Raw genomic sequence first — 26,683 nt, forward strand, 5'->3', positions numbered from 1 at the left:
GCTTGGCGACTGAACAACGTAAGATAGGTGGGCTGCCTTTTGATAAATGAAGGAAGCCAGACACGGGGCAGCGGTAGGAATGAGAGGCATCTTGAAGGAGATCTTGACGTGGGCTTTGCAAAGCCCAGATCGGGCATGAGAGGTGGGCAAGAGAAGAGAGGAAAGTTGTGTTGTCAGACATTGAGTAACACTGCGAGCAAAGCAGCTTGGTTGAAGTGTGGAGAGCACGTGAAGCTCCACCTCTGATGCTGTTTTCTGGGCCTGCGGCATGGTTTAGCTCCGTAGGCCTTTTTTTTGACTAAATGTTTTGAGTCTGTCTCTCTAGGCTGGGAGTGGCTATCGCTTTGGTAACTTAGAAAGTAAAGATGTCTTTAACGTGTGAAAGAAGAGCTGTTTCTGCTGAAATAACACAGTGTGCCACCCTGTTCATGGATGGTATTGGCTAGAGTCTGCTCTTGCACACCTTCCATCTCATGCCATTTAGCTCTGGTCTTGCTGTTGTAGATGGTTTGCCTCTGGCTGGAGTATAAGTGAGTACAAGAGTCATCTAATGCACAGTTTTGTCTGGAAGTTCCCAATACAGCACTTCCCCTACCACCTTACTTCTTTGAATCGGTGACTTGTTTTCTCAGCTGTTGTCCAAACAAGAATACTGAGACTTGGTTTCCATTTTAATTTACAGTGTTGTGTTAGGTTCAGGTGTATAGAAACTAATTTGATGACACTTCTAGTGTGGATTAATCCTATCTCCTAAAACAATGAGATAATTAACTGGGTGCTGCCTCAAGGAAGACTCCAGGGAAGAATAAATATATACAATTTTTAAAGCAGATTTCGATACTTCACTCCATGAACAGGCTTTGCTTAGATTCATGTTTCAGAGCTGATCAGTTAACATCTTCTTCCGCCTCTATACAGTGAATCTATTTCAGCAGTGATTATGAAATGGAAGGAGTAATAATGGCCACTGCAAACAGTGAAATTGTTTGAATACATACATAACAGTAAAACATGTTTAAATAAAACTGTACAAAAAAACCCTGAGTTAATACTTGTATTTTGGAGTTTTTTTCTTGTTCTTTTTCGTTCCCTTTTACTTACACTTTTTGAAGAGGGAAGGTTACGTACATGTGGTTTGTAAATGCAGCTTTTCTCTTTTGAGAGCATCATAAATTTCTGTTAGGCAAAAGCTTCTGAAGACTTTCTTTGCAAAAATCAGATACAACGGCCAAACCATAGCAAACATTGACATAATGTGATCTCTTGCTGTAATATGTGTCCAGTTCTTGCTGTAAATGAGGCACACGCGGCCTTTGATTTCTTCCGGCAGTAGGTCTAGCGTCTTTGTCGTTTTTCTAGCAGTCTTCTTTGAAATGTGGCTTTCTTCCTGTGTGAATAGTTGATTTTCTTAACTGTTGTTGTTAAATAGTTAACAATTGTCTGTTTTATGGTTTCTGTGCACTGGCCTTCAAGGAGTTCTCTAACTTCTATGAAATACACTGTTAGGGAATTCTCTAACTTCTATGAAATACACTGTTTGTTACGGAATAAGTAAGACATACAAATTTATAAACATTCATTGTGAAATCGTACAGTAACCATAGTGATTATTTAGAACTTAGACCAACAGAAGTTTGTTTTTGTGGAGTTTTTAAAGACCTATTAATAAATGTCATTTTTGGTAGTAAATCCCATCATTGAGTCCTTGATTTCCAATGATTCCAGAAATCATTCCTTGTTTCAAAGAGGAAAATTCCACTATAGTATAATCTCATATTCTGAGTGAAATCCCATCATAAAGACCAGAGATCAGCAGACTTTTTCTGTAAAGGGGTAGATATGTAGTAGTTTAGGTTTTGTAGGTCCAGATGCAGCTGAACAACTCCATGTGTTCATGTAGCCAGGAAAGCAGCATAGACAGTATATTCACAAATGAGCATAGCTGTGTTTACAATAAAACTGTATTTCTAAAATAGATGGCGTATGTGCACAACCTCATTCATAGCAGCATTGTTCACACGAGCCAAGAGGTGGAAACAACGCAAGTGCCCATCAGTAGATGAATGGATAGGCTAAAGGTCATCTTGTGTCGTATAGGAATATTATTCACCTGTGAAAAGGAAGGAAATTTTGGTATTTGCTGCCACACAGTGGACCTTGAAAACATGCTTAGTGAGGCAAGCCAGGTATAGATAGACAATATATGATTCCACTTACAAAAGTTATCTGGAGTAGGCAAATTCATGAAATCAGAAAGTAGACTAGAGGTTACCACTGACTGAGGGGAAGAGGGGTTGTTGTTTAATGAGTAGCAAGTGTCTGTTGGGGATGATGAAGTTTTGGAAATAGATGGTAATAGTTATACATGGACTTCCTGGTGGCTCAGATGGTAAAGAATCTGCCTGCAATGCAGGAGACTCGGATTTGATCCCTGGGTTGGGAAGATGCCCTGGAGATACAGTGCAACCCACTCCAGTATTCTTACCTGGAGAATTCCATGGACAGAGGAGCCGGCGGGCTGCAGTCCATGGGGTCACAAAGAGTCAGACGTGACTGAGTGGCTAAAGTTCAAGCTCAGTGGTTACACAACATTATGAATATACTTGACGCTGCTCAGTTGTGAAGTTACGGATGATTCAAAATGATAAGTAATGTGTTTTACCAAACTAGACATAAAAATCTTGTCAGCCTCTACTTTAGGTTTATTTTATGCATATTTTGTATTCTGATTCTTAATTATCTGTTCTCTGGGTGCCCTATGTTGACTGTTGTAACCGATAACTGCTCTGATCTAATATTTCCTCACTGGACTTCAGTGTCACCCCAGAATTCATGTGTTGAAGCCCCAGTCCCTGATACAGTGTTGTTAGGAGTTTAGGCCTTTAGAAAGTTACTAGGTTTGAGAGTGAAGCCTTCATTGAATGGGTTAGTGCTCTTTCAAGAAGAGACAGAAGTTACGTAATGGAATGAGACGTGTATGTGAAGATACAACAAGGAGACATCTGGTGGTGAACGACGAAGATGGGACTGAATGAGCTGGCACCTTGACCTCCAGGAATGTGAGGAGCCCGTGTCTTTTTAAGCAGCCCAGTCTGGAGCGTTCCTGAAACCTTTCTTTATTGTTCATGGCTGCATTGGGCCTTAGTTGCAGCCCATGGGGCCTCTGGTTGTAACGCGTGGCCTCTCTAGTTACGGTACATGGACTTGCGCAGTTGCGGCGAGGGCTTAGCTGCCCCATGGCCTGTGGGATCTTAGCTCTCCGACCAGGGGTTGAACTCGTGTCCCCTGCATTGCCAGTTAGATTCTCAACCAGTGGACCACCAGAGAAGTCCCTAGGGTATTTTTGTTACAGCAGCCTAAACTGAGACAACTACCCTCACCAGAATACGAGTCCCATGAGGGCAGAGACCTGGCTTTGTTTGTGCTGCCGAGAACAGTGCCAGGACTGTTCATATGTGTTGCACTAACACAGGGAATGCTTGAGCTTGTGATTCTATTATGCCAAGCATCCAGCCGTCGTTCTGCCCTGGCACTCTTCCATAATCCTTATCAGTGGCTCTCTCAGAGCAGCAGTGATTCTCAACCTTGTCATCTTTCTTGTATGAAAAAGATACAAACAAGAGTGTTTCTTCATGAGAAGAAAAATAGCTTCAGTGGGAGGGGGGGAAGTAGCCTCTCTACACACCAGTTCATTCTGGTACCAGTAGAAGGTTGATGTCCCAGTATCTGTGCCTCAGTTGGAGAGATGAGGGTATAGGAATTACCACAGCCCTGAGGAGAGAAATGAAAGAATCTGGTTGGTGTGGAGTCCCAGCTTTGTAGCTGGTGATCAGTAACTACATTTCCTGCCCTTAATACAGCCAGCTGCTTTTTCTTAGGCCTCTTCCTATGTAATGGGGCAACCCAGGATACACGGTCTGGTTCTTTCTCGTTCCAAACAAGAGGTGGCCGAGTTTAACAGCTCAGCGCTGGGATCTTAGGCTTCGTGAGTTCAGCCTGTCACTTAGTGGCTGGTTAACCCTGAGCAAGTCACCTAGCTCTCTGTGCCTCAGGTCTCTCTTCTGTAAAATGAACTTGCTAATTTGCCCACTACATAGGGTAATATATGCAGTGATTAAAATCGTGCTTTCTTGTAAACATTCAATAAAATGTCAGCTGCTGTGATGTTCTGTGGTTCCTTGTAATGACTTTGTAACGTTCCTTGTAACGTAAGGGAGAACCACTCAGAGTTTGAAACTGTTGTCTCCTGTGTTTTTCGTTGTGAAACAGTTCCATGGAGAAGCACGAGCTCTCAGTGGGCGCTGAGAGTTGGACACTTTCTGCTTTAGTCACCGAAGTAGGAGGAGGCTGGGATTTTGCCCTCCGGGTGCTTCACTCTAATTTGAGAGACAAGGCCAACTAAAGTTCAAAACAGCATGATTTAGAGTTTGTCAGTGTTACTATTCATAAATAATCCAGGAGTTCAAGGTGAGAATCTTGAGGCTGGAGTGATAGAATCAACCGGCCCTGAGAGAATTTGACCCAAGGAGGAATAAAAGACTAGATGCGGTAAAGTGGGATCAGACAGCAGAGGACCTGGACTGATAAACAGGACTTGGTGTTTGGAATCTAGGAGACTGATGGTGGGAGTCAGTCTTCCTTTTTTTTTTTAACCTGTTGGATGCGGTGGTGGTAAGATGCATGAGTGGAGTTACGCTACATTCTTTGAACACATTTGAGAACCAGCATTCCCTGGTGGCTCAGGCAGCAAGGAATCTGCCTCCAGTGTGGGAGACCTGGGTTTGATCCCTGGGTTGGGCAGATCCTCTGGAGAAGGGAATAGCAACCATTCCAGTATTCTTGCCTGGAGAATCCCACAGACAGAGGAGCTTGGCGGGCTACAGTCCATAGGGTCACAAAGAGTCAGACACGACTGAAGCGACTTAGCACACATGCAAACCTACATGCAGGCTCTGAGCCAGGCTCTGAAGGCTATATGGGGGTCGAAACTGACAAGTATCCCTGTCCTCATAGAGTTTACAGTCTAGTGGAAGTGGGTGACAAAAATCACACAGCTGTGATTGCACATTGTAGGCAATAAAAATTGCACGGGCAAAGGCCATGAGGTGGGTGGGCCAAGGTGCATTTGAGGTAAAGGCCAGTGTAGCTGGAGTGAAGGATGTGGAGCTGGAGAGGTAGGCAAGAGGCTCGCTAAGAGGGGAAGGCTAGAAAATCAAATTTGAGTCAGCCATGCAGAATTGGTGGTTAACAGGAAGCGTGTGGTGGACAGAAAGCAGAACTCTGAGAAGAGGGAGGAGGAAAACAGGGAAGCGGAAAGTAAGCCAGCTAGAGACGTGGGCATAGAAGGAGAGAGGTGGGTGCTGAGGACTTAAATAATAATGGCCAGCTCTTCCCGCCAGGCTCAGAAGGAACACAGGGAAGAGTTGTTGACTTTGGCCTTGAGATTTTTGGTGACCTTCAGGCTGAAACAGAATTTTAAGAGATTGAGGGGAAAGACTGGCTTGAGTGGTTAAGAGATAGTGGCTGTAAATCACCCCATTTAAGAAGCTGCTAACGAAAGCACTTTTTATAGTTTTTAAAATGTGTTTGCTCACATAACTTCTTTACTCAGCTAAGACAGTCCATCTTATGTTTTTCAGATGAAAAAAAAGATATCGACCATGAGACGGTGGTTGAAGAACAGATCATTGGAGAGAACTCACCTCCTGATTATTCAGAATATATGACAGGAAAGAAACTCCCTCCTGGAGGGATACCTGGCATTGACCTCTCAGATCCCAAACAACTAGCAGAATTTGCTAGGTAAGTTACCCTTCCTTACGGTTAGAGAAAGTGCTTGAGTGTTGCCAGCTGTGATTTTTGGTGCCTAAATAACAATAGTGGTTTGTTCTTGCTGCCGGGAAGCTTCTGAAAACAAAAGCGGTTGGCTTTTATTTTCAGTGGTGACTGTGCTTTTAAGTGGCACCGTTTCAGATTTGAATGAGAGGAAGCAAATACATACTTTTAAATTCTGTAATTGATGTTGCTTGTGAATAAACACAGTTGCACGTTTTAATATTTTGTTTGGAAATGGATGTCTTTACACTACTTCCTGGCTGTTTTGTCTACATTTTAAATTTGCGGGTATTGTCCTGGTCTGAAGCTGCTGGAGCCCTGAGTCTATACTGGGTTTGTGCAACTGACCAGTAGGAAGGACTTCATCCGCTCCAGTTTCAATGTGTCATCAGTTAGGCTACTGGTGTTTTGTTGATTTTTAGCTGGCATGACAGGAAGGGATCACAGATTTAGGTCTAGGACCCTGTGCTCAACTGTCCAAGGTAAGAAGCAGGCAGGCAGGTGTGAACCCAATGACTGTTTAATTGTTTTGACTGAAACCAGCTGGGTCCTTAGAGAAACCTTGGTCCCCTTTTACATTATTTTCTAGTGCTGCTTGGCAGTTTTTATAAGGACAGGAGAGAACCCGCAGAGATGTAAAATTTTAAATAAACTGATAAAATCTGGAGCAGGTGGTCTCCTTTTACGTACTTGAGGTTGGATGGAGCCTGAAACAACCCAGAAGATTGAGGCAAGGACAGGATTGTAGAGTGAGAAAGAAGTCTGTGCACGCCTGTTCTAACAGAGTGAACACTTCTTCCGTCTCCTCTTCTGGAGAGCAGAGTAGAGAAAAGCTGGAGACCCTGGGGTGTCCTGGTTTCTCCCTGCCTGCCAGAGACAAGGTGGGTGGCCTCCAGCCATTTGAAACCTCGTTTCTCCACGTGTCATGTGGGTATAAGAATCCTATCATGCTTCGATAAAAGAGTCTGTACCCTTTTCTCCTTCCCAGTGAAACGGTAGTGGTAGGGAATATAAAAATTAATGTATTTCTGATTTATCACGGCTTTAAAAAAGGTAAATCCCTATCCTCTTGTTATTGACATCATGTTCCAGCTCTTACTGCTATTCATATTTTAAATATAGGTATGTGAATTAGATAACTAAGTGCCCTGCTGTGCCCCCACCCCACCCCAAAGTACAACTGAAAATGGAATCTGTAGGATACGTAATCAGCAGTGAGGCCAAGAGTTTTTGGGCAGATTGAGCCAAATATCATGCCTGTGTTTAACATTGTCACAGAGTTGCTAAAGTTTGTTGTAACTTTCTTACGGTACTCAGATTTGTTGAGGGCATGGGCTGCTGTCCCAGTGATAAACACGTGGAACACGGAGTCAAGGAGAGCTCTGGGGAGGGGAGCATTTGATTTGGGCCTTGAGGGACAAAGGAATTCTGATAGGTGGGCGGCTGTCTGCGTGGCCTCCATGCCGGGACAGGCTGCGCACAGCGCACGCTCAGTATCCAGTACCTGTTCAGAAAGCAGAAAAGCCGAGCTTCGCTGTGAGTTAGGGTGCTTATAGGGAAGTGCTACGGTCCATGACGTAGCAAAGAGTCCGGGACGACGGAGCGACTGAACAAAACCGAGAAATGATTGCGTTTAGGTGAATGTAAACCAGATTACTGGAGTCTGAAAAGTGGGCCAAGACGCGTGCTTCCTTGTATGTAGCAGCCACCTGGGGAAGGGTTTGAGCAGCAGAGAAAGGGGGCTTTGTGATCAGAGATACTTTTCAGCTGTATCCAGGCTGGATGGGTGCAGGTACAGCCAGAAAGTGGGAGAAGAGCTTGCAAAGGCCTGAGCTAGAGGTCAGGACTGTACGTGTGAAGAAATGTGCTGAGTTGGCAGGGCATGGTGGAAGATTGAGAAGCAGCTTGACTGTCTTGGGGAGGGGGCAAAAGAGGCATCAAAATGCACATTTTGATGTGCATTTTTTTTTTTTTTAATGCACATTAAAAAGCTTTGCTCCTTAGGTGATGCGAAAGTAGGAGAGGGTGCTGGTCTGCATTTCAGGGCAGGTGGAGTCTGGTTTAGTATCCTGAAGAAAAGAAAGCACAGCATTGCAAGAGCTGGTGGAGATCCAGATGGGCCAAGAGGGAAGAGTAAATATTCCTCTAAATTATATATTATGAAGTGGCTTTGGTGGAGGAGCAGAGGACTGAGGCAAGCTTTTCAGAGAGGTGGGGACTTTTGGGCAGTGAGCAGTAGAAGTAATTAGGTGTTGACCTTTTGCGTGTTCCTGTTGCTGGAGAACTGGGGCAGCTGATCTTAAAGCTTGTCCTCAGCCCTCTGAAAGAAACTCCAGGATGTTTCGTCTCTGAGCTCAGGAGGCACCCATGAGGCCTTTCCACCCTGCGTCAGGCTGCCTTGGACCCTACTCCTTAGGAACAGGCCACCCACAGGGACAGGGACCCAGGGTCACCCAGGTATCAATCTGTTTGGGACATTTTGAAAACTGAGGATGAGCCTGAAGGCTTCCAGGGAGAAAAGATAGGTCACCTACAAAAGAATGATAATTATACCCGAATGAGAATTTTCTTCAACAGCAATAGATAATTAGAAGACAGAGGAGCAGTGTTCTGAAATTTCTGAGGAAAATTACTATAACATAGGATTCTTGATCCAGCAAAGCTATCTGTCCAACACAAGGGCAAAACAATGACAATTTCTGATGCCTAAAGGATTCGTTTTATGTTGCATGCAGCCCTTCTGGAGAGGTTACTTAGGGGTGTGCTCTGGTGAAATGAGGATGAGTATCAGGGAAGACTTCCTAAAGGAAACCAAGAAGACAGCCATGTAGCAGACTGGAAAACTCGTTCAATTTAGAATAGAAAGTCAGTGGGTTGTAAGCGTTTCTTTACGAAAGTCCATTTCATTTAGCAGTAGATAGAATGATCAAGAGGGTAGAAGATGGTGGTGGTATGAGAAAGAGTTTTCTAAAGAAGAAAAGATAATCAGAAACGTCCTGACAAGGGTGGCAGGGTTACGAAAACCACGGCCTAAAAATGGAACGTTATCTTGACGTTGTTTAGAGAGAGAAAACTCCTTTGACTTGACTAAGAAAACTCGCTCTTTGGTACTGAAGCTGCTGTATTGGCCTTAGAGCGCAGGAAGTGTGATCCTTACACACAGATTCGTTAGTAAGCAGTACTTATGCAATTGTCTGAATGTGGTGTGTATTTCTTTTCTGTTATTATCAGCCATTAAAGATTTCATTTTGTGTATGGAATAGAATGAAATCTTGCTCCTCTTGACAACATATGCAAAGTAAAAGCGTAGGATTGGGGTGCTGTGCAGTTGGGCTCATCCTCACCTCCATTTTCCATAGTATCTCTGGGCTCTTGAAAAGATGATGTAAAAGGAAGTGGCTAGTTGGGCAGTGGTGGTGAGGAAGAGCTGAGCTGGGGTGCCCTGTTTCTGTTCAGTCTTCACATTTTGAGAAGAGGCCCCAGCATTGGTGACTGGGACAGAGAAGCACCAAATTTCACACTTGATGGGGACCAGAGCTCATCTTCTTGGTTGATAAAGATGCACAGAACTTGTTCTGCTGGCCTCCTTTTTCCACCCACCACCACCATGGGGCTCAGTTCTTGGCTTAAGGAGGCATGTGAGCTGCTTTTCCCTCTTCTCCATATACTGGGGTGATGGGCTTCTGGGCTGAACTTGGAACTGACAGAGAACGCTCAGGCTCCAGCTGCGCTGAGCCCAGACTGCTTAGGAAGCAACTTAGTGTGCGTGGACAGCCATAAGACACAATTCCTTAAAGTCATGGTATTGGGGAGGTGGGACTGGTGGTTTTGTTCTTTCTCGAAATGTCCTTTTAGTAAACACATAGTTCACAAATTGGATAGTGGGTGGGACCGACCTGGAGAATCGTTTCCTGGTTAAATTTGTGCATTTTTCATTACCCTTAGCCCTTAGGAAACCTTCTGTCCAGGAAGATCAGAATAACCAATAGTCAGTCCTGAGTTGGTGGGGGTTTTTGTTGTTGTTTACTACCCCCCTCCCCTGAGGTTTTGTCACTGAATTAATACAAAGATGTGATGGTGGAGCTGAAAATGCCTTGAAACTCTTTAATACCTCATGAATGAATGTACATTGCCCACGAGAGAATTGGCTTAAAAAACTTTGGGTTTTAAGCCATTTGTCTCAGTTGACACAGAGGTGAGTTGTGCTTGTGAGTGGTAGCTCTGTTACATAGGGCCCACTGTCCCGTCAGCACAGGTGGTTCCGGTCCGAAGAATCACTTCCTGAGGAATCTCTCCCCTTAGCTTCTAGGATGTCTGCATGTTAACTAAGGTGGGACTTGTGGTTTACCGAACACCCTGCTGGAAATTGTCCAGGAGTTTCCTGCAGTTTGTGGTCCTGGTATCCAACCTTTACTGTGCACACAGGATGACATCGTGTGAGATCAGCAGGGACGTCATAGACGTCACAGAGAAAACTACTAAAACTAGAGTTTTAATTGAACAGGAACCTTGCTGGCTCCCTGGCTTGTCCGTAAATTTCAAATACATGGAGGGGGCCTTTCCGCTTACCTTTGCTATCGTTTCTCAGTCTCACAGTTCTTTAGTTGACGATGGTGGTTTGGAGGCCCCGGTACCTTCTGGGTTGTTGAATACAACAGTGACTTTTTTTTTTTAAGCAATAAACTCATTTTTGGCTAAGCCCATTTAGCACAGGCTGGCAGTAATAATAGCCATTGTTTCTCAAAAGCTTAACATAGCATCTCTTTTTTAACCTTCACAGCTCTGATCAGGTAGCATTTCACCTTTTTACAGAATAAGAAACTGAGGCTGGGGAGTTAAGTGATTTGCTCAAGGTCTTGCGGCACCAGTCACACACCCCATCCTGTCTCGCTCATGACGCCTCTGCTGCTGTCACGCCTCCAGGTCCAAGTCAGCTGAGGGGAAGCCCAGGTCTCAGTGATTTCCGGCTCATTTGGGCCGGTCAAGAAGATCCTCTTAAGTAGAAGTCTTGTAGTCTTGTAAGAAAATTCATCTTTTAGGATTTATTTTGTAGGTTTATGTACCCATTGTTGCCACAGAAATTTTAGTCTTTACTCACAAAAACAGAACACTTTCATTCTAAGCATACTTGTTTGGAGAATGACCTTTTCAGTGTTCGCATTCGAATATAATGTAAAAGGTACCGGAATATACTGCCTCATTTGCCTCTCTGTAGTGACGAAGAGTGACTTGCCAACAAGCTTAAGAGTGGCTGCAATTACATACCTTCACTTCCTCCTTGAGTCCAAGGGTGTTTGCCCAGATACATTTAACACTCATTCTAAAGTTAATTATATTGCTAAATACTAGCATACATTTTGAAAATGACATTTAAAAAAAATGCCACTTAATAACATTAAAAAAAATCAAGAGTTGGGTGAATGGTAAATCAAGAGTTCTCTACTGTTAGGTATATTCGAAAATTTCCATAATAAGAATTCCTAGGAATTAAAAATTTTTGTGGAGTCAGGGACCTGCTGAGGTAACTGGGCGACACCTTCTACCTACTGATGCAGGCATTTTGCTACCTCTGTCCCCATGTTCATACCCACAAAGTCAGTGTTTTATTTTTGAGATAATTTGCATACAGTAAAATTCACCCTCTTAGGTTAGTACCATTCTGTGAATTTGGACAAAGACAATCATGTATTTACCATCACAGCCAAGACAGCATTTGAGTGGAATCTTTGAAGAGGAAACACCTTAGTTGGGAAGGTTGAAGCTTGGTTCTTGATGTACCCTTTTTGTTGTTATAACCTCCAGGTGGCGCAGTGGCACCAGTTTTGCCCTACCTAGCTCTGTGAACTCAGATCCAGACTCCAAGACGTAATAGTATTTAAGATAACACAGGCTAGTTCAGACCCTGTAAACAACAGGCACTTAGAAAATGTTTGCTGACTGATGTGTAATCTTCCAAGTACAAGAAAGAACAGCTATCTGCAGGGTTGGCCTGGGGAGGATACCAGACTGAAAACCTTCTCTTAGAATTCCAAGTAGGAAATGTGTATTATCTTGAACAGACTTCTTAGAGATAAGTTACAGCTAGCAGATAAAATTGTTTCACCTATGCTCATCCAGGGCATGGCAAGTTTCTTGAGATGATTGCTGAAGTTCAGATTTGACGGAGGAAAGGAGTATCTGAGCTCAGATAAAGAGTGAAGAGGGGCGGTATTGTTAGGGCCTTTGCTAACTTAAAGATGGCCGCGGCAGTCTTTGACAGTCCTGCGTCCTGGAGGAGTGCCGGTCAGCCGCACACTCTGGAGGACGGCAGCGTAGTTGCTCACTGAACGTTCATCCTCATGTAGGAGTTCATCCTCGTTTAGTTGCTCACTGAATGTTCACCCTCATATAGTTTTTCTAGAAGCTCTTGTTTCCTCACCCCTTTACCACACACAGATCTGTAGGCAGTTTTGGAGAGAAAATTTTGACAAAAGACCAAAGGTTGGTTCAGTGAAAATAGCAGGTAGGTAAGTTACCGAGTAAGCTCTGAGTAGTCACTCCATGGAAGGCTCTCCTGGACTGCCCAGGTGCTTGAGACTGTATCTCCCTCCCACCACCACCACTAATAGTATGATAAAAACTAAGCAGTGTGGAAAAAGGTATATATAGATAGATAATTCTCTGTTTAAAAGGACTTTTCTGTAACCCTTTAAAAATGGTCTATTACAGATAATTTCTGCCATCATAAGATGGACACCCCCCTTTAAGACCTCCCATATCTTACTTGTAAAGAGTTGGGAAGAAGGAGCAGATAGTAAAATCACACAGACCCAGTGCTGCCCTAAAGATGCACCGGCTTGTTAGCGTTGAGACCGCAGGCAGCGCCTCCCCTGTGCTTGTGCTTAAGCGTCCTTACCTGCAGGCGGGAGAGTGCTTCAGTCCCAGGGCCTCCGCGAACGTGCGTTTTCTCCTCCCTTCCCCTCACGGCAGCATGTTGTAATCTTAGTTTTTGTACTTACAGAGAAAGCATTTTAGGGACTATATGATTTTTGCCAGATGAATCTACCCATTCCTACAAATCTTTCTCTCTCTCTCTTTTTTTCCCCCCTTTGGTAAGAATGAAGCCAAGAAAAATTAAAGAAGATGATGCTCCAAGAACAATAGCTTGCCCTCATAAAGTAAGTAATGCTAGGGGAAAGTGTTCGTTTCTGTGAAAGAAGTTGTAGAGAGTTATAAGAAATCTCACTTTTATTTCCATCTTCGTAATTGAGACTCACTGAGGAACTAGAATCTGGGTTCTAACTTCAAGAGACTGTATTTTGTGATGAAAGGTTCGTTGTTCCTTAAAGGCCACTTAAATTCACACACTCTTAAATGGGATTCCTGCAGGGCACCAGTGTTTTTATTGTCACTATATACTGAATATACTCTTAGGATTTTATTTCTTATTTTTTTCTTCTTCTTTTTGAGTTGTTAAGTCTAATCTTAAGACTTTGGGTTGTGTCTCACCCCTGGACCTTTATAGGACTGTGGGCTCCTTATGGAAATTTGATTTTGCATAGTGCTAGAGTAAGCCTATTAAGACTTCATCATTTCCTCCACAGTTTTCTTTAATTTACCTGTTAGCTGTTTGTTGCTAGGGGGGAACTTAATTGTTTTCAAATGTAGTTACTATTATTAGTTTCTAATGATAGCCTAAAAAGTACTTTGAGATAAGGCCTGGGTCTGTTTAAAACTTAAATGGAGGTAAAACTAACAAGTATCACATAGGAGGCGCAGAAAAACGGTGAGAGGTTTGGAATGGAGTACATTTTTAAAAAACAACAGCAACTGAAGGATAGATTTAGTTTCACCATCTCACCTCTGATGACTGTGCTCCCACAAATTTATTTTTGTCTTTTTAAAAAAATGTTGTTAATGTGGAAATTTTGAAACGTAAAGGCGTTTCTGTTGAAACCAAATACCAATACGCATTTGAAAACAGTTTTGTCTTAAGTGCTCATCGTCTCTCTACCTTCTTTGTGTATTTCTTTCCCAGTTAGATTTTTCTTAAAATTCTGTTTTCTGAGTGGAAGCTCAGCCTAGGGATCTCGGTGGAAGCTGGCTCCCGCCCACACGCCCCTTGCCTGTGACGCTGTGCGGTGCTGGCTCATGCTGTCCTCTGTCCTGCTGTCTGATCATTTCCCCACTCGCTCCATTGTTGGGCAACAGCTGCAGAAGAAGCTGCGTTAGGCCATCTCCCCAGCCTGCACACCGCCCCGCCCTCCCTGCTGTCAGTTTCCCTGCTGCTCTTCCCGGTGTCTCACAAAATACATCTCTTCTGTAGTTGCATTCCTTGGAGACCCTCTGGCTTCTTTCTCTGTCAAGAAGGGGAGAGAGGCAGAGAGAGAGGAGAGGGCAGTAGGTGATGGAGAGGGACAGCCCACTGCTGCAGCGCAGAGTACGGCCCCAGGTGGCGGTGGACTGCCGTCACTTTGGCTCCGTTTCTCCCAGGGCTGCTGCTCTTCATCTGGGGGTGCGGCCGGGAGAGGCGGCCGTGGGGCATGGAGCCGGCGTCGGCTGATCCTCCCAGCCTGGCTCCTGCTAGTAGCGTGACCTTGGGCAAGTCTACTTAAAGACATCTCTGAGCCTCAGTTTCCTCACTGTAAAACAGAAGTTAACATTACATGATAAGGCCTTTGTCAGCTGAGGTTTTTTTGTTTTTGTCTTAAATAATTTAGTTATTTCTGCTGTGATATGAAGCGACATTTAAGTGGGGAGGGTGGGGGTTTGTTGTACTGTGTAAGTGAAGGCTGTTAAGCGGAAGAATCACGGGTAACAGTTTGCAGTGTGAACCACTAAGCTTCTCTCTCTGTTCAAAGGGCTGCACAAAGATGTTCAGGGATAACTCTGCCATGAGAAAACATCTGCACACCCACGGCCCCAGAGTCCACGTCTGTGCAGAGTGTGGCAAAGCTTTTGTTGAGAGCTCCAAGCTAAAACGACACCAACTGGTCCATACTGGAGAGAAGCCCTTTCAGGTAGAGCCCGTTCCCTCTGCCCTCTGCGCTCCCCGCAGGTGTGAGCACGGCGGCTGCCCAGAGAGTCCACTGCAGGGTTCCGCCATGGGGCGCCCGGGACTCAGTCAGAGCTGCCCTGGCTCGCAGCTCCGCCGCTCGTATCTGTGTCGCACCAGAGACAGGATATGGCAGGTGCTTCTGGGCTGGACTTCATGTCTGGAGAAACACAGGATTGCTCAAGAGCGAGCCCGAAACAGCACTTCCTGTGTGTTGGGATTAAAGCAGTTTGCTTGGTGTGATTAATATATTTTTTGTAGAATATTGACAGGGAGCTTCTAAAATTTTAATCCAGGAGAATAACTTCTAAAGTAGTTTTCTGCCTTTTTAGAAGCCCATGAACAAGTGAATGGGTTAGCGATGCCACTAAATCTGGCATGGTTCTTTTTGTTTTAATACTTGATATCAGAAACCTTCTAACCATTTGTCTCTTATGTTTTTTGAAATATTTACAGAAGTGTTAGGACCCTCATGTAAGATTTAGGAAGATTTCTTGCTAATGTTTCTCTTACGTTGTATTTAAACAATTCATGAGGGCTATCCACGGGTCGTCCTAGGAGCTGTCCTGGCAGCATTAGAGCTCCCTGCCCCTATTTCTAGAATGTGTCTAGAAAGCTCTCCACCCCCCCAGGGCAGGGCAGAAGGGAGTGAGGCAGAAGCAGCAGGCACCTCCCCACAGCCTTGAGCTGCCCCCTTCCTGGCCCCGTGAGTCTGAGCGGGTAATTTCTGGTTTTTCCTTGACAGTGCACGTTCGAAGGCTGCGGGAAACGCTTTTCACTGGACTTCAATTTGCGCACACATGTGCGAATCCACACCGGAGACAGGCCCTATGTGTGCCCCTTCGACGGTTGTAATAAGAAGTTTGCTCAGTCAACTAACCTGAAATCTCACATCTTAACACACGCTAAGGCCAAAAACAACCAGTGAGAAGAAGAGAGAAGACCCTCCTCAGCCTCGGGAAGCATCTTCCAGGAGTGTGATTGGGAATAAACACGCCTCTCCTTTGTATATTGTTTCTAGAAAAGAATTTTAAAAATGAATCCTACATACCCAAGGGACATGTTTTGATAAAGTAGTAAAAATTAAAAAAAAAAAAAACTTTAATAAGATGACATTGCTAAGATGCTCTATCTTGCTCTGTAATCTCGTTTCAAAACCACGGTGTTTTTGTAAAGTGTGGTCCCAACAGGAGGACGATTCATGAACTTCACATCAAAAGACAATTCTTTATACAACAGTGCTAAAAATGGGACTTCTTTTCACATTCTTATAAATATGAAGCTCACCTGTTGCTTACAATTTTTTTAATTTTGTATTTTCCAAGTGTGCATATTGTACACTTTTTGGGGATATGCTTAGTAATGCTATGTGTGATTTTTCTGGAGGTTGATAACTTTGCTTGCAGTAGATTTTCTTTAAAAGAATGGGCAGTTACATGCATACTTCAAAAGTATTTTTCCTGTACAAAAAAAAAGTTATATAGGTTTTGTTTGCTATCTTAATTTTGGTTGTATTCTTTGATGTTAACACATTTTGTATAATTGTATCGTATAGCTGTATTGAATCATGTAGTATCAAATATTAGATGTGATTTAATAGTGTTAATCAATTTAAACCCATTTTAGTCACTTTTTCTTTTCCGAAAAATACTGCCAGATGCTGATGTTCAGTGTAATTTCTTTGCCTGTTGAGTTACAGAACGTGGTGCTCAGTCGTAGAATGTATTGTACCTTTAACACCTGACGTGTACATCCCGTGTAACAGAAAGGGCAACAATAAAACAGCAATCCTACAGAAAGAATATGGCAGAAAAAGATCTGTAAGCACAGTCTTATTTCCTTTTGTTGTCCAGAATAATTACAGTTCTTGAGCCTCCCAGAAATTGGAAGCTAAATAAAGCAACTCAAGTTTCCTTTATTTTGCACTCAGTTACAGTGACTTGTGATTGAAGCGATGCATGGATATTTTAATACTTCCCACATGTACTGAATTTTGAAAGAGTAGGTAACAGGCACCCCGAGTTAAGGAACTACCTCAGAGTACCCCGCACCGGGCCCGCTGGTAACAGGATTTTGGTTTTAGCTCCCCCAGCGAATGCGTGACTGAAGCGCTTGTGCCCGGCCTGTGTGTGTTTCTCAAGGTAAGGTGTCACCTGGCAGGGGGCGCAAGCAGAGGGGAGACCAGGCATTTCCACTGCTCAGGCCGCCTTCAGGGCAGCGCCCGCAGGTCCTCACTGGTTTAACAGGAAACGCTAAGGTTATTGGCGGTTTGGTTGGAGAGCCTCGGTCCCTCCATCTAGTGGACTCTGCCAGTGTCAGCACATTGTAGCAGGTGAACGCCAGCAGCTTCCCTCCTTCCGTGCTTCTAAGTGGATAGTGAGTGCAGACTGGCAGGGTGATTCGGTTATCAAGAAAACTGTACTCAGTGAGTACTTGACCTCGTGTTGTGACCTCTTAAATGTACGATTATAATTTCTGGAATTTACTTAGAGTCAAATATCAGACTCGTGAGACTATTTTATAAACTGCCATGATACAGCAAAATCCCATTTATTCAAAATGCAAACATACTGTATGTCTTTGTGCTGTATGCTTGACTCTGCAGAGTAATTGACAGACTAGCTTACACCAGTGATTCAGGTACAAGACGTCCAGGACACCATCAGGTCCAGAACACAGCCCTGTCTCTCACAGCTTCTCCATCGGTCCTGTCCAGGAGGATTGGCGACCTAATGACAGGGACCCTGTGGCCCTCCGGAATTTTGAAGTGCCTTCTGAATCGTAAATGAAAAATTTAACTTGAGACACTTTTTTTTGTTGTTGTTCAGAATTTGTTATCCATTGAGTAGTTTGATGGAACTGAGTTAATCAGAAGACCCCGCTGTTCTCTGGATAAGCCAGGCTTTGCTGTATCTGGCAGTCAGGAGAGAGGTAAGCCTGCGGTGGATGTCCCCTGCGAAGCTGAGCGCCCCAGCGCGAGCCTGTCCTGCTCTGCCTAGACCTGGGGCAGAGGCCTCCACCGCTGCCCGCGACTCGGTGCCCGTGCGTCCCTCCCCACCATCGGGTCAGCAGTCCCCCGAGGGGCTGTGTTAGGGGTCACGCCCTCACCCAGCGCTGTGCCACACTGGAGCCTGGTCCTGGCGTCATCCTCAGGACTCCTGCCCAAGGGCCCGCGGCAAGACAAGACTTAGGCCGTGGGGACATCTCCCAGCGGCCCCAAGAGCCATGCCATGACCCTGAGTTGGAGGGAGGTTCTTCTTCCTCTGTGCCTTGACCCCTTGGGGATGCCTTCCGTCATCTCTTCTGTCCCTTTCTGTCTCTGAGTGGAATAGCCATTGCTCCCGTTAACTCTTCTGTGTTTTCACATGTTTTTCTCTCAAGCTGCAGAGTTAATTTCTGAAAGGAATTTCATTGGGCATTTGAAGCAAGTTTAACGCCCAAGTTCCTCCTTGACATAGCGCTCTGAATTTGCAACAGTAGTGTAGGACACGAGTGACAGCTTATAGAGGTAGTTCTCAGCGGGTATAACGTAACACCCATTCTGCTTGTGGTTAGAATTTATAATTTTGCTAAAGATGTAATCTACTAAACTTTGAAATGGTGTTCTAACAGTCGATTGTCTTGATTAATCTGATTTATAAGTAATATACATATTTTCTTACATCTGAGCTGAAATAAATGCATGTTTCTAGCATATGTAATATAAAAACTTGAGAGGGTAAGTTTACATTTAACAAGATGTTGTTTTCTATTTTTGGATTTCTTATATTATTTTCCCCCCTTTTTTGGTGGTGGGGGTTTAGGGGGAAGCATAGTATTTGTATAAAGAACTGTCACCCCAGAGTGACATCTATTTTCCAAGGTGACCTTGAGCTCGCTGTTGGTTTCATATGGTGTGTGTGTGCTGTACCTAGATTCAAGGCCTGTGGATTTGAGGGAAATGGAGATTTTTTTTTTTTTTTTTAATTTGGTTTTCATGTACATTCTTTTAAATGTCAGTTATTTTGTTAAATTTGAGTAAAATGAAAACCATTGCGATACTCTGCTGGAGGCCTGCGGGTGTTGGCGAGTTCTAGTTGGTTTCTCCGCAATAGATGAGAGTCCTTCATTCAGCGAGAGGCCGAGGCTGTTGAAGCGCTGTCGGTAGGCTTACTGCCGCACGCACTCCTTAGCCAGACTTACCTACTGTACCTTCAACTTGGGATGTGTGTCTGCGGCACAGGAAGACCTGGCCCTCTCCGGTTTCGAGTTGGAAACCTGGTAGTCCACTCCAGGACAGCTACAGGCAGAGAACGAGGATCGCTTCCTGTATCTTGTTTCCTCTAATTTTGGGGTCAGCATGCTTAGCAAGGCCACGTTATTAGTCCTCTGTTCCATCTTCTTGACATCTGACCACCAGCAGAAACAAGGATCCCAGAGGTCAGAGCAGTGGTGAGAGGTTCCCCAGCGTCCCGCGCGGAGCCCGCAAGGCCTCTGTCCAGTGCACGCGGCCTTCGCCTAGCTTCCCCCCGTGCCTGTCGACGGCAGAGCCCTTTGTCCTGTCTCCCCTTGGCCTCTCTGCCGGTACAGCACCTGTCAGAGCTCAGGACCGCGGGGGTGCACTCCTTTGACCCCAGGAGGTCACGGAGGAGGCTGGACCCCTGAGCTGTGCTTCCTGGCGGCCGTGGTCACGCGCTCCACGGTCTGCTCTTCGGCTTTCCAGAACGTGCCCGCGGGAACCCCTGTGCCTGCACAGAAGCATTCGACTGCATGGCTGGCTAGGTCTGCACCCCAGCTTCCCGACTTCCTGGGCCATGTGGGCTGTGCTTAGGTTCCTGGGTTGCCTGAAAGCAGTCAGTGCGGGGCCCTTAAGAGCCTTGGCAGCAGGCAGGAGGGGCGGGCCCTTCACGAGTGGGCGTGTCCCGCGGAAGGCCGTGTCCCGGGAGTGCCTTGTCAGAGAGGATGTTTGCTGGAGACTGGGCTAGATGGAGACCTGATGGGAGGGGCGGGCAGCATACCGTGGACACACTTCATCCGCCCCTCTCCTTCCGGAAACCGGAAGGGAATGTTGAAGGAGAATATGGGCGTTAGGTCAGGAGGCAGATCAAACTCTCCAGACTTGTCGGGCCAGCCCTCATGTCTTTAGCCCACATTCCGGGAGTCTGCAGGGAGGTGAGCGTGGTGGCATCACAACCATCTAAAGCAAGATGATTGATTTTCCGCAAAATGTCAGGTTTGGTCAGATTGATTGCTTTTCATTCATTAAAGACCTTCAGACGCCATAAGAAGGAGCACTGGGATGTCACAGGAAGGGGCCGGCTGCTGTTGGTATCTTCTGTTTGCTGCTCTGTCTGGGAGCTTGCTCACTGTCTGCATACAGTATGGAGGTGGAAAGGGCATCAGTACCAAACAGCTATTTTCTACAACATCCATAACTGGTATGAGGCTCTGTTATCTACAGATGGTGATGGGTCAAGCTATCTTCATAAAACAATTCTGTTTTTATTCATTTTCCGGTAACTTCTGTGGGCCCTGGCTCAAGGACTTGGCATTGCGTCTCATGTACATCTTTTTCTTAAATGTTGTTTGCCATTTCTGGAATTGTCCTTGGTTTTTCCTTAGCTCATAGGTCATAGATGCAGAAATATTATAGTATTTAAGGCATCCGCATCAAGCATCAGATGGCTTTGCATCCAGAAAAACATTTAATGATAAACTCCGTTTGAAGCACCAAGCATGTGTAACATGGCTCTATAAAATATAATAAACGCATAATGTTAAGCTTTTTAATGCCTGTGGTTCTTGTTTGTTCCTGGATCTCTAAGCCGCCTGTTGCTGAGTTTCATTACACAGTACAAGTGGCTGTAAGCTCCTGTCTTAACCACTGGACCACCAGGGAAGCCCCCTCACCCACTTTTTAGAAAGCACAACCAAATGAAATTTGCATGCAGTTAGACCCATGACCCCCGGTGTTAGTTCTGGAAGCTCCCTGCCAAAAAAAAAGAAAAACCTTATTCCTAACTGGGATAGACTCTAAAGCTTGGTAAACATATACAGAGAGCTACATAGGATTTGGGGGCAGGGCAACAAAATACTCAGCCCTACCCTCGTCCAGCTAGGGTCCTGGTGACTGCTGGACTGCAGATCGGGGTTTATTATTACTCCTTAATTCACATGACTTTGCCTCCTCTTTGGAGAGGGCGAGTCCAGGCCCACATGAGGCCCAGAACTGCCGAGGGAAGGTCTGAGGTCCAGCTGTTTTGAGGAGCAGCCATAGTGAAAGAGTGTGTGCATCTTCAGGTTTGAGGTGGGAAGGACCTGGGGTTGCTGGGGCTTTGGAGTTGCTTCCTGTGGTCCCCCCAGATAATAGACAGGCGTCCCTCCTTTGCTTGGGCCCACACCTCCACCCGGCTGTAATAACACTGAGGGCTGGGCTCAGGACCGTACCTGGCACTGTGAACACCTTTTGAGTTAATTCCTCCAGACTGCCCTTGGAGGAATTCCATAGGTTACTCGTGCCAGGGATGAGGGTCATTGGCAATGTCAGTGACTCAGGCTGCCTGCCTTCCACTGCACTCTGCTTGCCACAGTTCATCTCCACCTCCCTTTCGAAAGAATCGCTGGTCCCTGTCTGCGGTGGGACGCCACGGCCTCCTGGCTTCCAGCTCATCAGCCTCTCTGGCTCTTAGAGCATGTCCTGGTCTTGGGTCTGGCTCTCACTGCCAGAGGTTTCAGCTCCTAGGTCTGGCCTGGGTCCCTCCTCTCTGGCCTGCCGTTGGCAACTATGCCAGTCTCCGGCGTGGGGGTTGCCACCTCACCAGAAGCTACTGTGACTCCCTGTTCCTACCCAATCCGATAAAATCCTAAGCCCCAGCCTCGACCTACTTTTCCACCCTCTCCTCCCCTCCCTCTTGGAGTTTCTCTTTTCCAAAGCTTCCCTGTCGAACTGGCAGCTTTACTCAGCCGACAGACAGCACCGGTGGTCAGGTGCTGACGGCAGGGCACTAACGGGACTTGAATTACATCTGGTAGAGGAGAGGGCAGGAGAGAGATCTGGGACGTGCTGTGAAAAGAGGAAAGGGCCGGGAGGGAGCGCAGCCTCAGAGCAGGCCCCCGAGGAAGGGCGTGCCACCTGGTCCAACCCCGCCGCTTCCGTCACCTCCCGCTCTGCGGGGTAGCGAGCGTCCCAGGAGCTGGTGGCCAGAGCCCGTCTGCAGCTCAGCCCGCTAACTCTCCGCGCCTCCTGGCTCTGCCCTGGTAGAGCTCAGCTCTGGGCCCATATCCCACGCAGGCTTCGCTCAGTTCTGCGTCTCCGCCTGGGAGCATCCCAGCCGTGGGCGGTAGGGGGTAGGAGGCACTGTGCCCTCGTCACTCCAGCGGGCAGGGCGGGGCCAAGTACGCGCGGATGCGTGGCGTCGGGATGCTGGGACCCCCGAAAGCCAACCGCCCCCGTGGAGACGTAGGGTGGTTTCCGGAGCCCGAACACGGCCGGGCAAGTTAGGGACCCTCCGCCTCAGCACAGGTGCGGACCCTCTGGGGCCGGCCTGCGGGCCCACGAGGTCCCGGGTGAGGGATGTGGGTGCTCACCCATCCTCCAGCGGTCCTGCCTGCGGCCTAGCCCCCGGCCTACAGGAGGACCGCAGCCCGGTGCGGGGGGAGGGCAGCCTGGTTGTACAGGCCTGGGCATTCTGCCTAACCAAGGGCACATGACCTTGGCCCTGGGAGCCTCCTTTTCCTCAGCGGAAGATGGGGGACCTCTCTGCCAGGAGGAGGGGCGGCTGGGGGCCGGAAGTCAACCTCGGAGAATTTAGGAGGAAGAGACCCTTGCCAAACGGGGGTTGGAGGGGGGCGGCAAAGGCGGGGCTGGGGCGGGGCTGGGGCTGCTGGACTGTCCCCCAGGAGGACGTCCCATGTAGGGCGGCCTGGGTTGGAGGGGAGCATAGGCATGCAGGAGGGGCCATCTGATCAAGGCCTGGGGCTGCCCGCAGATCGGGGAGTGGGGACACCTGCCCATGGAGAGTGCAGCAGGGGGAGCAGTGGCCCCAGGAAGCCTGGTCACCCTGGATGAGGTCAGGACCTAGTACCGGGAGGGTGGGAGAGGTGGAGGCTTCAGTGAGGGGGCGGAGAAACACCCAGGCCAGGGGGTGGGCTGATCATCCCTTTCCGAGCCCCACTCTGTGGCAGTCTGCTCCCAGCGGCGCCGGGGACCTCTGCCTGGGGATGGTCTGTCCGTCGCCATCCAGCCTGCCTGTGCCTTGGCTGCTTCCTCCTGATGACCCCGTCCCTGCCTGTGGCTGCCCCCAAACTTTGTCTGCAGGGACACCTGCCCCCTCCAGGCTGTGCCCTGGGGGTCCTGTTCTGTGATGGTCACTCCCCCTCAGCCTGCAGGCTCCCAGCAGATCACCCATCACCACTGGCCTCTCAGCCCCATGTCTAGGCTTCACTCTCTCCGGCATCCTTGCCTTCCTTCACCCCTGACTCACGTGAGGTCCCCTGACTCATCTGGAAAAACCCAGCTCTTGCTGGTGCGTGGAGGCCAGCCCAGACAGGGGCAGGGGTGTAGTGGAGGCTGTGGACCTGTAGGGCCTTGGGGCTCCAGCCCCAGCACCCCCTGGTCTCCTGACCCTAGACAGGCCCCCATATGGTGTCCTCTGTTGCAAAATGAGGGCACAGTGCCAACTTCCAAGAGCTGTTAGGAGCATTAAAGGGGCTGTGTGTGCCAAGGGCTGACCTGTCGTCCCTGAGGCCACAAGAACCCACCACCCACGAGAGCTAGCTGGGGCCCTCCCTCCAACCCAGGCCGCCCTACATGGGACGTCCTCCTGGGGGACAGTCCAGCAGCCACTGCCCTTGGGCACAGCGCCTTCACGTGTGTTTCTCTGGGCAGGTTGTCTCCTGTCCCGTGGATGCCACTGTGGCAGTCACCAGGGGCGCCTGAGCCCTCTCTCACCAGGGAGCAGCCGGCCCCGGGTGGGCGGGGGCGGGGAGGCTGGGGGCTGGCCTCGGGGGTCCCGGGCCTGGATGTGATGTTGAAATTTTGTGTTGCTTTAACTGCCTTTACTTTCTGAGCTAGGGGCTGTCTCCGTCCATAGCAAAATGTAACTTTGTTGTAGATGAGCGTAAGCCTCATCCCGGAGAGCGCTAGTAAGTACAGACCAGGGGAACCCAACGCTTCTCTTCTCTGTCCAAACCAGGCCCTGGGCCTGGACCCCGCCCCACCACCCCCACCCACCAGACTGCCCTCCCAGACTGGCAGGGGCAGGGAGGGTATGAAATGAGCTTGGGTCCAAGCACAGGTCCCGGGGTGGGGGCCCTGGGGGCTGGTTGAGAAAAAGTAGCCCCGTCTCGATCAGGGGTTCTTTGTGCAGGGTCTCCCAGCCCTGGGGGGGAAGCTGGGAGCCTCCTGGGGTTGGTGTGTAAATGACCAACTTTTCCAGGGGTGGGTCCGTCAATCTTCCAATGAGATCCTGCTACCCCCAAGTGTTAAAAACCTCAACTCTAGATTCTGTAAGGCTCGGGCCACATTTTACCCCACACTCCCAGATGGCGGGTGCCCATCCCAGACCCTGGGGGTCAGACACAAAGGGGAGATCCCCTGCAGCCTCTCGTGGGACCCGAGCTGGCCCAAGCCTGGGCATGAAACCAAGTCCAGCCTGCTAAGATGTCACCAGGGTGTCTGAAAGTCTGAGCCACGGAGGGCAGGGCCCAGCTCCGCTTCACATCATCTCTGCTGACACGGCCTCCTTGGTGCCAGTGTCAGGGGCCACAGGAGGAAAAGCCAGTCCTCCAGAGACCACCAGCCATCGAAGGGGAAGTGGGAAACCTCCCATCACAGAAGCAACCCAAGGCAGAGCTCATGGTGTTAAGATGCCCTCGGTGTTCTTGAGTGGCTGCGCCTTTCTCCTCCGAGCTGGCAGCCAGGGTGAGGAGGGGTGCTGGGGTGGGCAGCGGCCTCTCAGAGCGGTGGTCGCCAGCGTTGAGGTCCCTGTGTGCAGACGTGAGCTTCACAGGAGCCAGGAACAGCCCGGGCTGTGCCCTGGCCACTGATGGCCGACTCCCCGGTTCCATGGCTGGAGTGGAGTTCAAGCCACAGAGACGCCCTGGACAGGTCCAGCTCCACTCTGTGTCAGCCTTGGCCTCAAGTTCTGTCCTGCAGGGGCGCCCAGGCCACGACCTCCTGACACCTACCTGTGTCCCCGGTCACAGGGTCCGTGATCAGGGCACACCCCTGAAGGCAGCTGGGAACACAGCCTATGCAGACCCTCGCTCAGCCCCTGGAACTACCCTCTCCCCATCCCCCCACACACATATACACACCGGGTTGGGCTTTTGCCCATGTTGCTCAGTCACTCAGTCGTGTCTGACTCTTTGGGACCCCATGGACTGCAGCACACCAGGCCTCCCTGTCCATTACCAACTCTCTGAGCTTGCTCAAACTCATGTCCATTGAGTCGATGATGCCATCCAACCATCTCATCCTCTGTCATCCCCTTTTCCTCCTGCCCTCAATCTTTCCCAGCATCAGGGTCTTTTCAAATGAGTCAGCTCTTCTTATTAGGTGGCCACAGTATTGGGGGTTTCAGCTTCAGCATCAGTCCTTCCAGTGAACACCCAGGACTGATCTCCTTTAGGATAGACTGGTTGGATCTTCTTGCAGTCCAAAGGACTCTCAAGAGTCTTCTCCAACACCACAGTTCAAAAGCTTCAACTCTTCGAGGCTCAGCCTTCTTTATAGTCCAACTCTCACATCCACACATGACTACTGGAAAAACCATAGCTTTGACTAGACGGACCTTTGTTGTAGCTGGAAGAATAAAGTAAGGAATGGTCACCGGATGAAATGCCATGCAGCTATTAACAAAAACGTGGCCAGCTGGAACACACTGATAAGGAAAGATGTCTGCTGTGGGTTGAATTGAGTCCCCAGACAAGACACAGTGAGCTCCTCTCCCCCAGTGCCCATGAATGTGACCTTATTTGACAATGGTCTTTGCAGCTGTTATTAGTTAGGTCATCCTGGAGTAGGTGGGTCCTTAAGCCAACGCTTGGTGTCCTTCTGAAAGGAGGACAGGGAAATTCTCTGGAAGTCCAGTGGTTAAGATTCCAGGCTTTCACTGCTGGTGGGCCTGGGTTCAGTCCCTGTCAGGGAACTAAGATTCTGCAAGCCAAGTGATGAGGGTAAAAAAGCAACAGAAAAGACGACAGACCCACGGGGAAAAGGCAACTTGAGGATGGAGGTGGAGACTGCAGCAACTTGCCTACGAGCCAAGGGCTGCCGGCCACCAGGTGCTGGGAGAGGCCAGGAGAGATCCCACCAGGTGCTGAAAGAGGCCAGGAGAGATTCCCGTCAGGCCCTCCAGAAGCAGCCAACATGGCTGACGCCTGAATTTCACACTTCTGGCCTCCAGAAGCTAAGAGAATAAATGCCTGTTGTTTCAGCCACGCGGTCTGTGGGCCATTGTTACGGCAGCCCTGGAAACTGCTACAATCTCCAGTCTCCAAGACAACTGCCGACTGAAGACAGTGAAGAACGGAACGGTCAGGACCCGGGCCAGGCTTTGCCCCGGGGGAGAGGACGTTCCCGCGTGCTGGGACTTGCCTGAAACGCCCCGGGAGGGACGCACAGCCAGGAAGAGGCAGGAGCCAGGTCTTCCTCCTCACTGCACAGCCTGGGTTCCGCTTGCATTTTTTACTTTTTACCACGTTAATAAGGAAATAAATAAAATTCAGATCAGGGAGAAAACAAAATGTCAAAAGACCCGTGTAAACCCGGCACCTCTCCTAACCCTCCTCTCACCTGACTTGCTGTTTAACCATCGGCAGCAAGGGTGGGAG

At 48.1% G+C, this 26,683-nt stretch overlaps 1 protein-coding gene across 2 annotated transcripts in view; it reads left to right on the forward strand.

Annotated features, from left to right (window-relative positions):
• Positions 1–20,634, forward strand: part of YY1 (YY1 transcription factor) — a 29,254-nt gene extending 8,620 nt beyond the window's left edge. Inside the window, exons 2-5 of one of the 2 annotated variants that reach the window (XM_027521678.1) lie at positions 5,640–5,802; positions 12,932–12,992; positions 14,676–14,834; positions 15,615–20,634. In XM_027521678.1, coding sequence (XP_027377479.1) covers positions 5,640–5,802; positions 12,932–12,992; positions 14,676–14,834; positions 15,615–15,797 — 566 coding nt within the window. In that variant the 3' untranslated portion in view covers positions 15,798–20,634. Of the gene's footprint in view, positions 1–5,639; positions 5,803–6,656; positions 11,208–12,931; positions 12,993–14,675; positions 14,835–15,614 lie in introns of those variants that run through there. The other variant, XM_027521679.1, reaches the window with a different exon arrangement.
• Positions 20,635–26,683: the final 6,049 nt, after the last annotated feature.

Source organism: Bos indicus x Bos taurus, chromosome 21 (genome assembly GCF_003369695.1).
Source record: "Bos indicus x Bos taurus breed Angus x Brahman F1 hybrid chromosome 21, Bos_hybrid_MaternalHap_v2.0, whole genome shotgun sequence".
NCBI classification, from domain to species: Eukaryota; Metazoa; Chordata; class Mammalia; order Artiodactyla; family Bovidae; genus Bos; species Bos indicus x Bos taurus.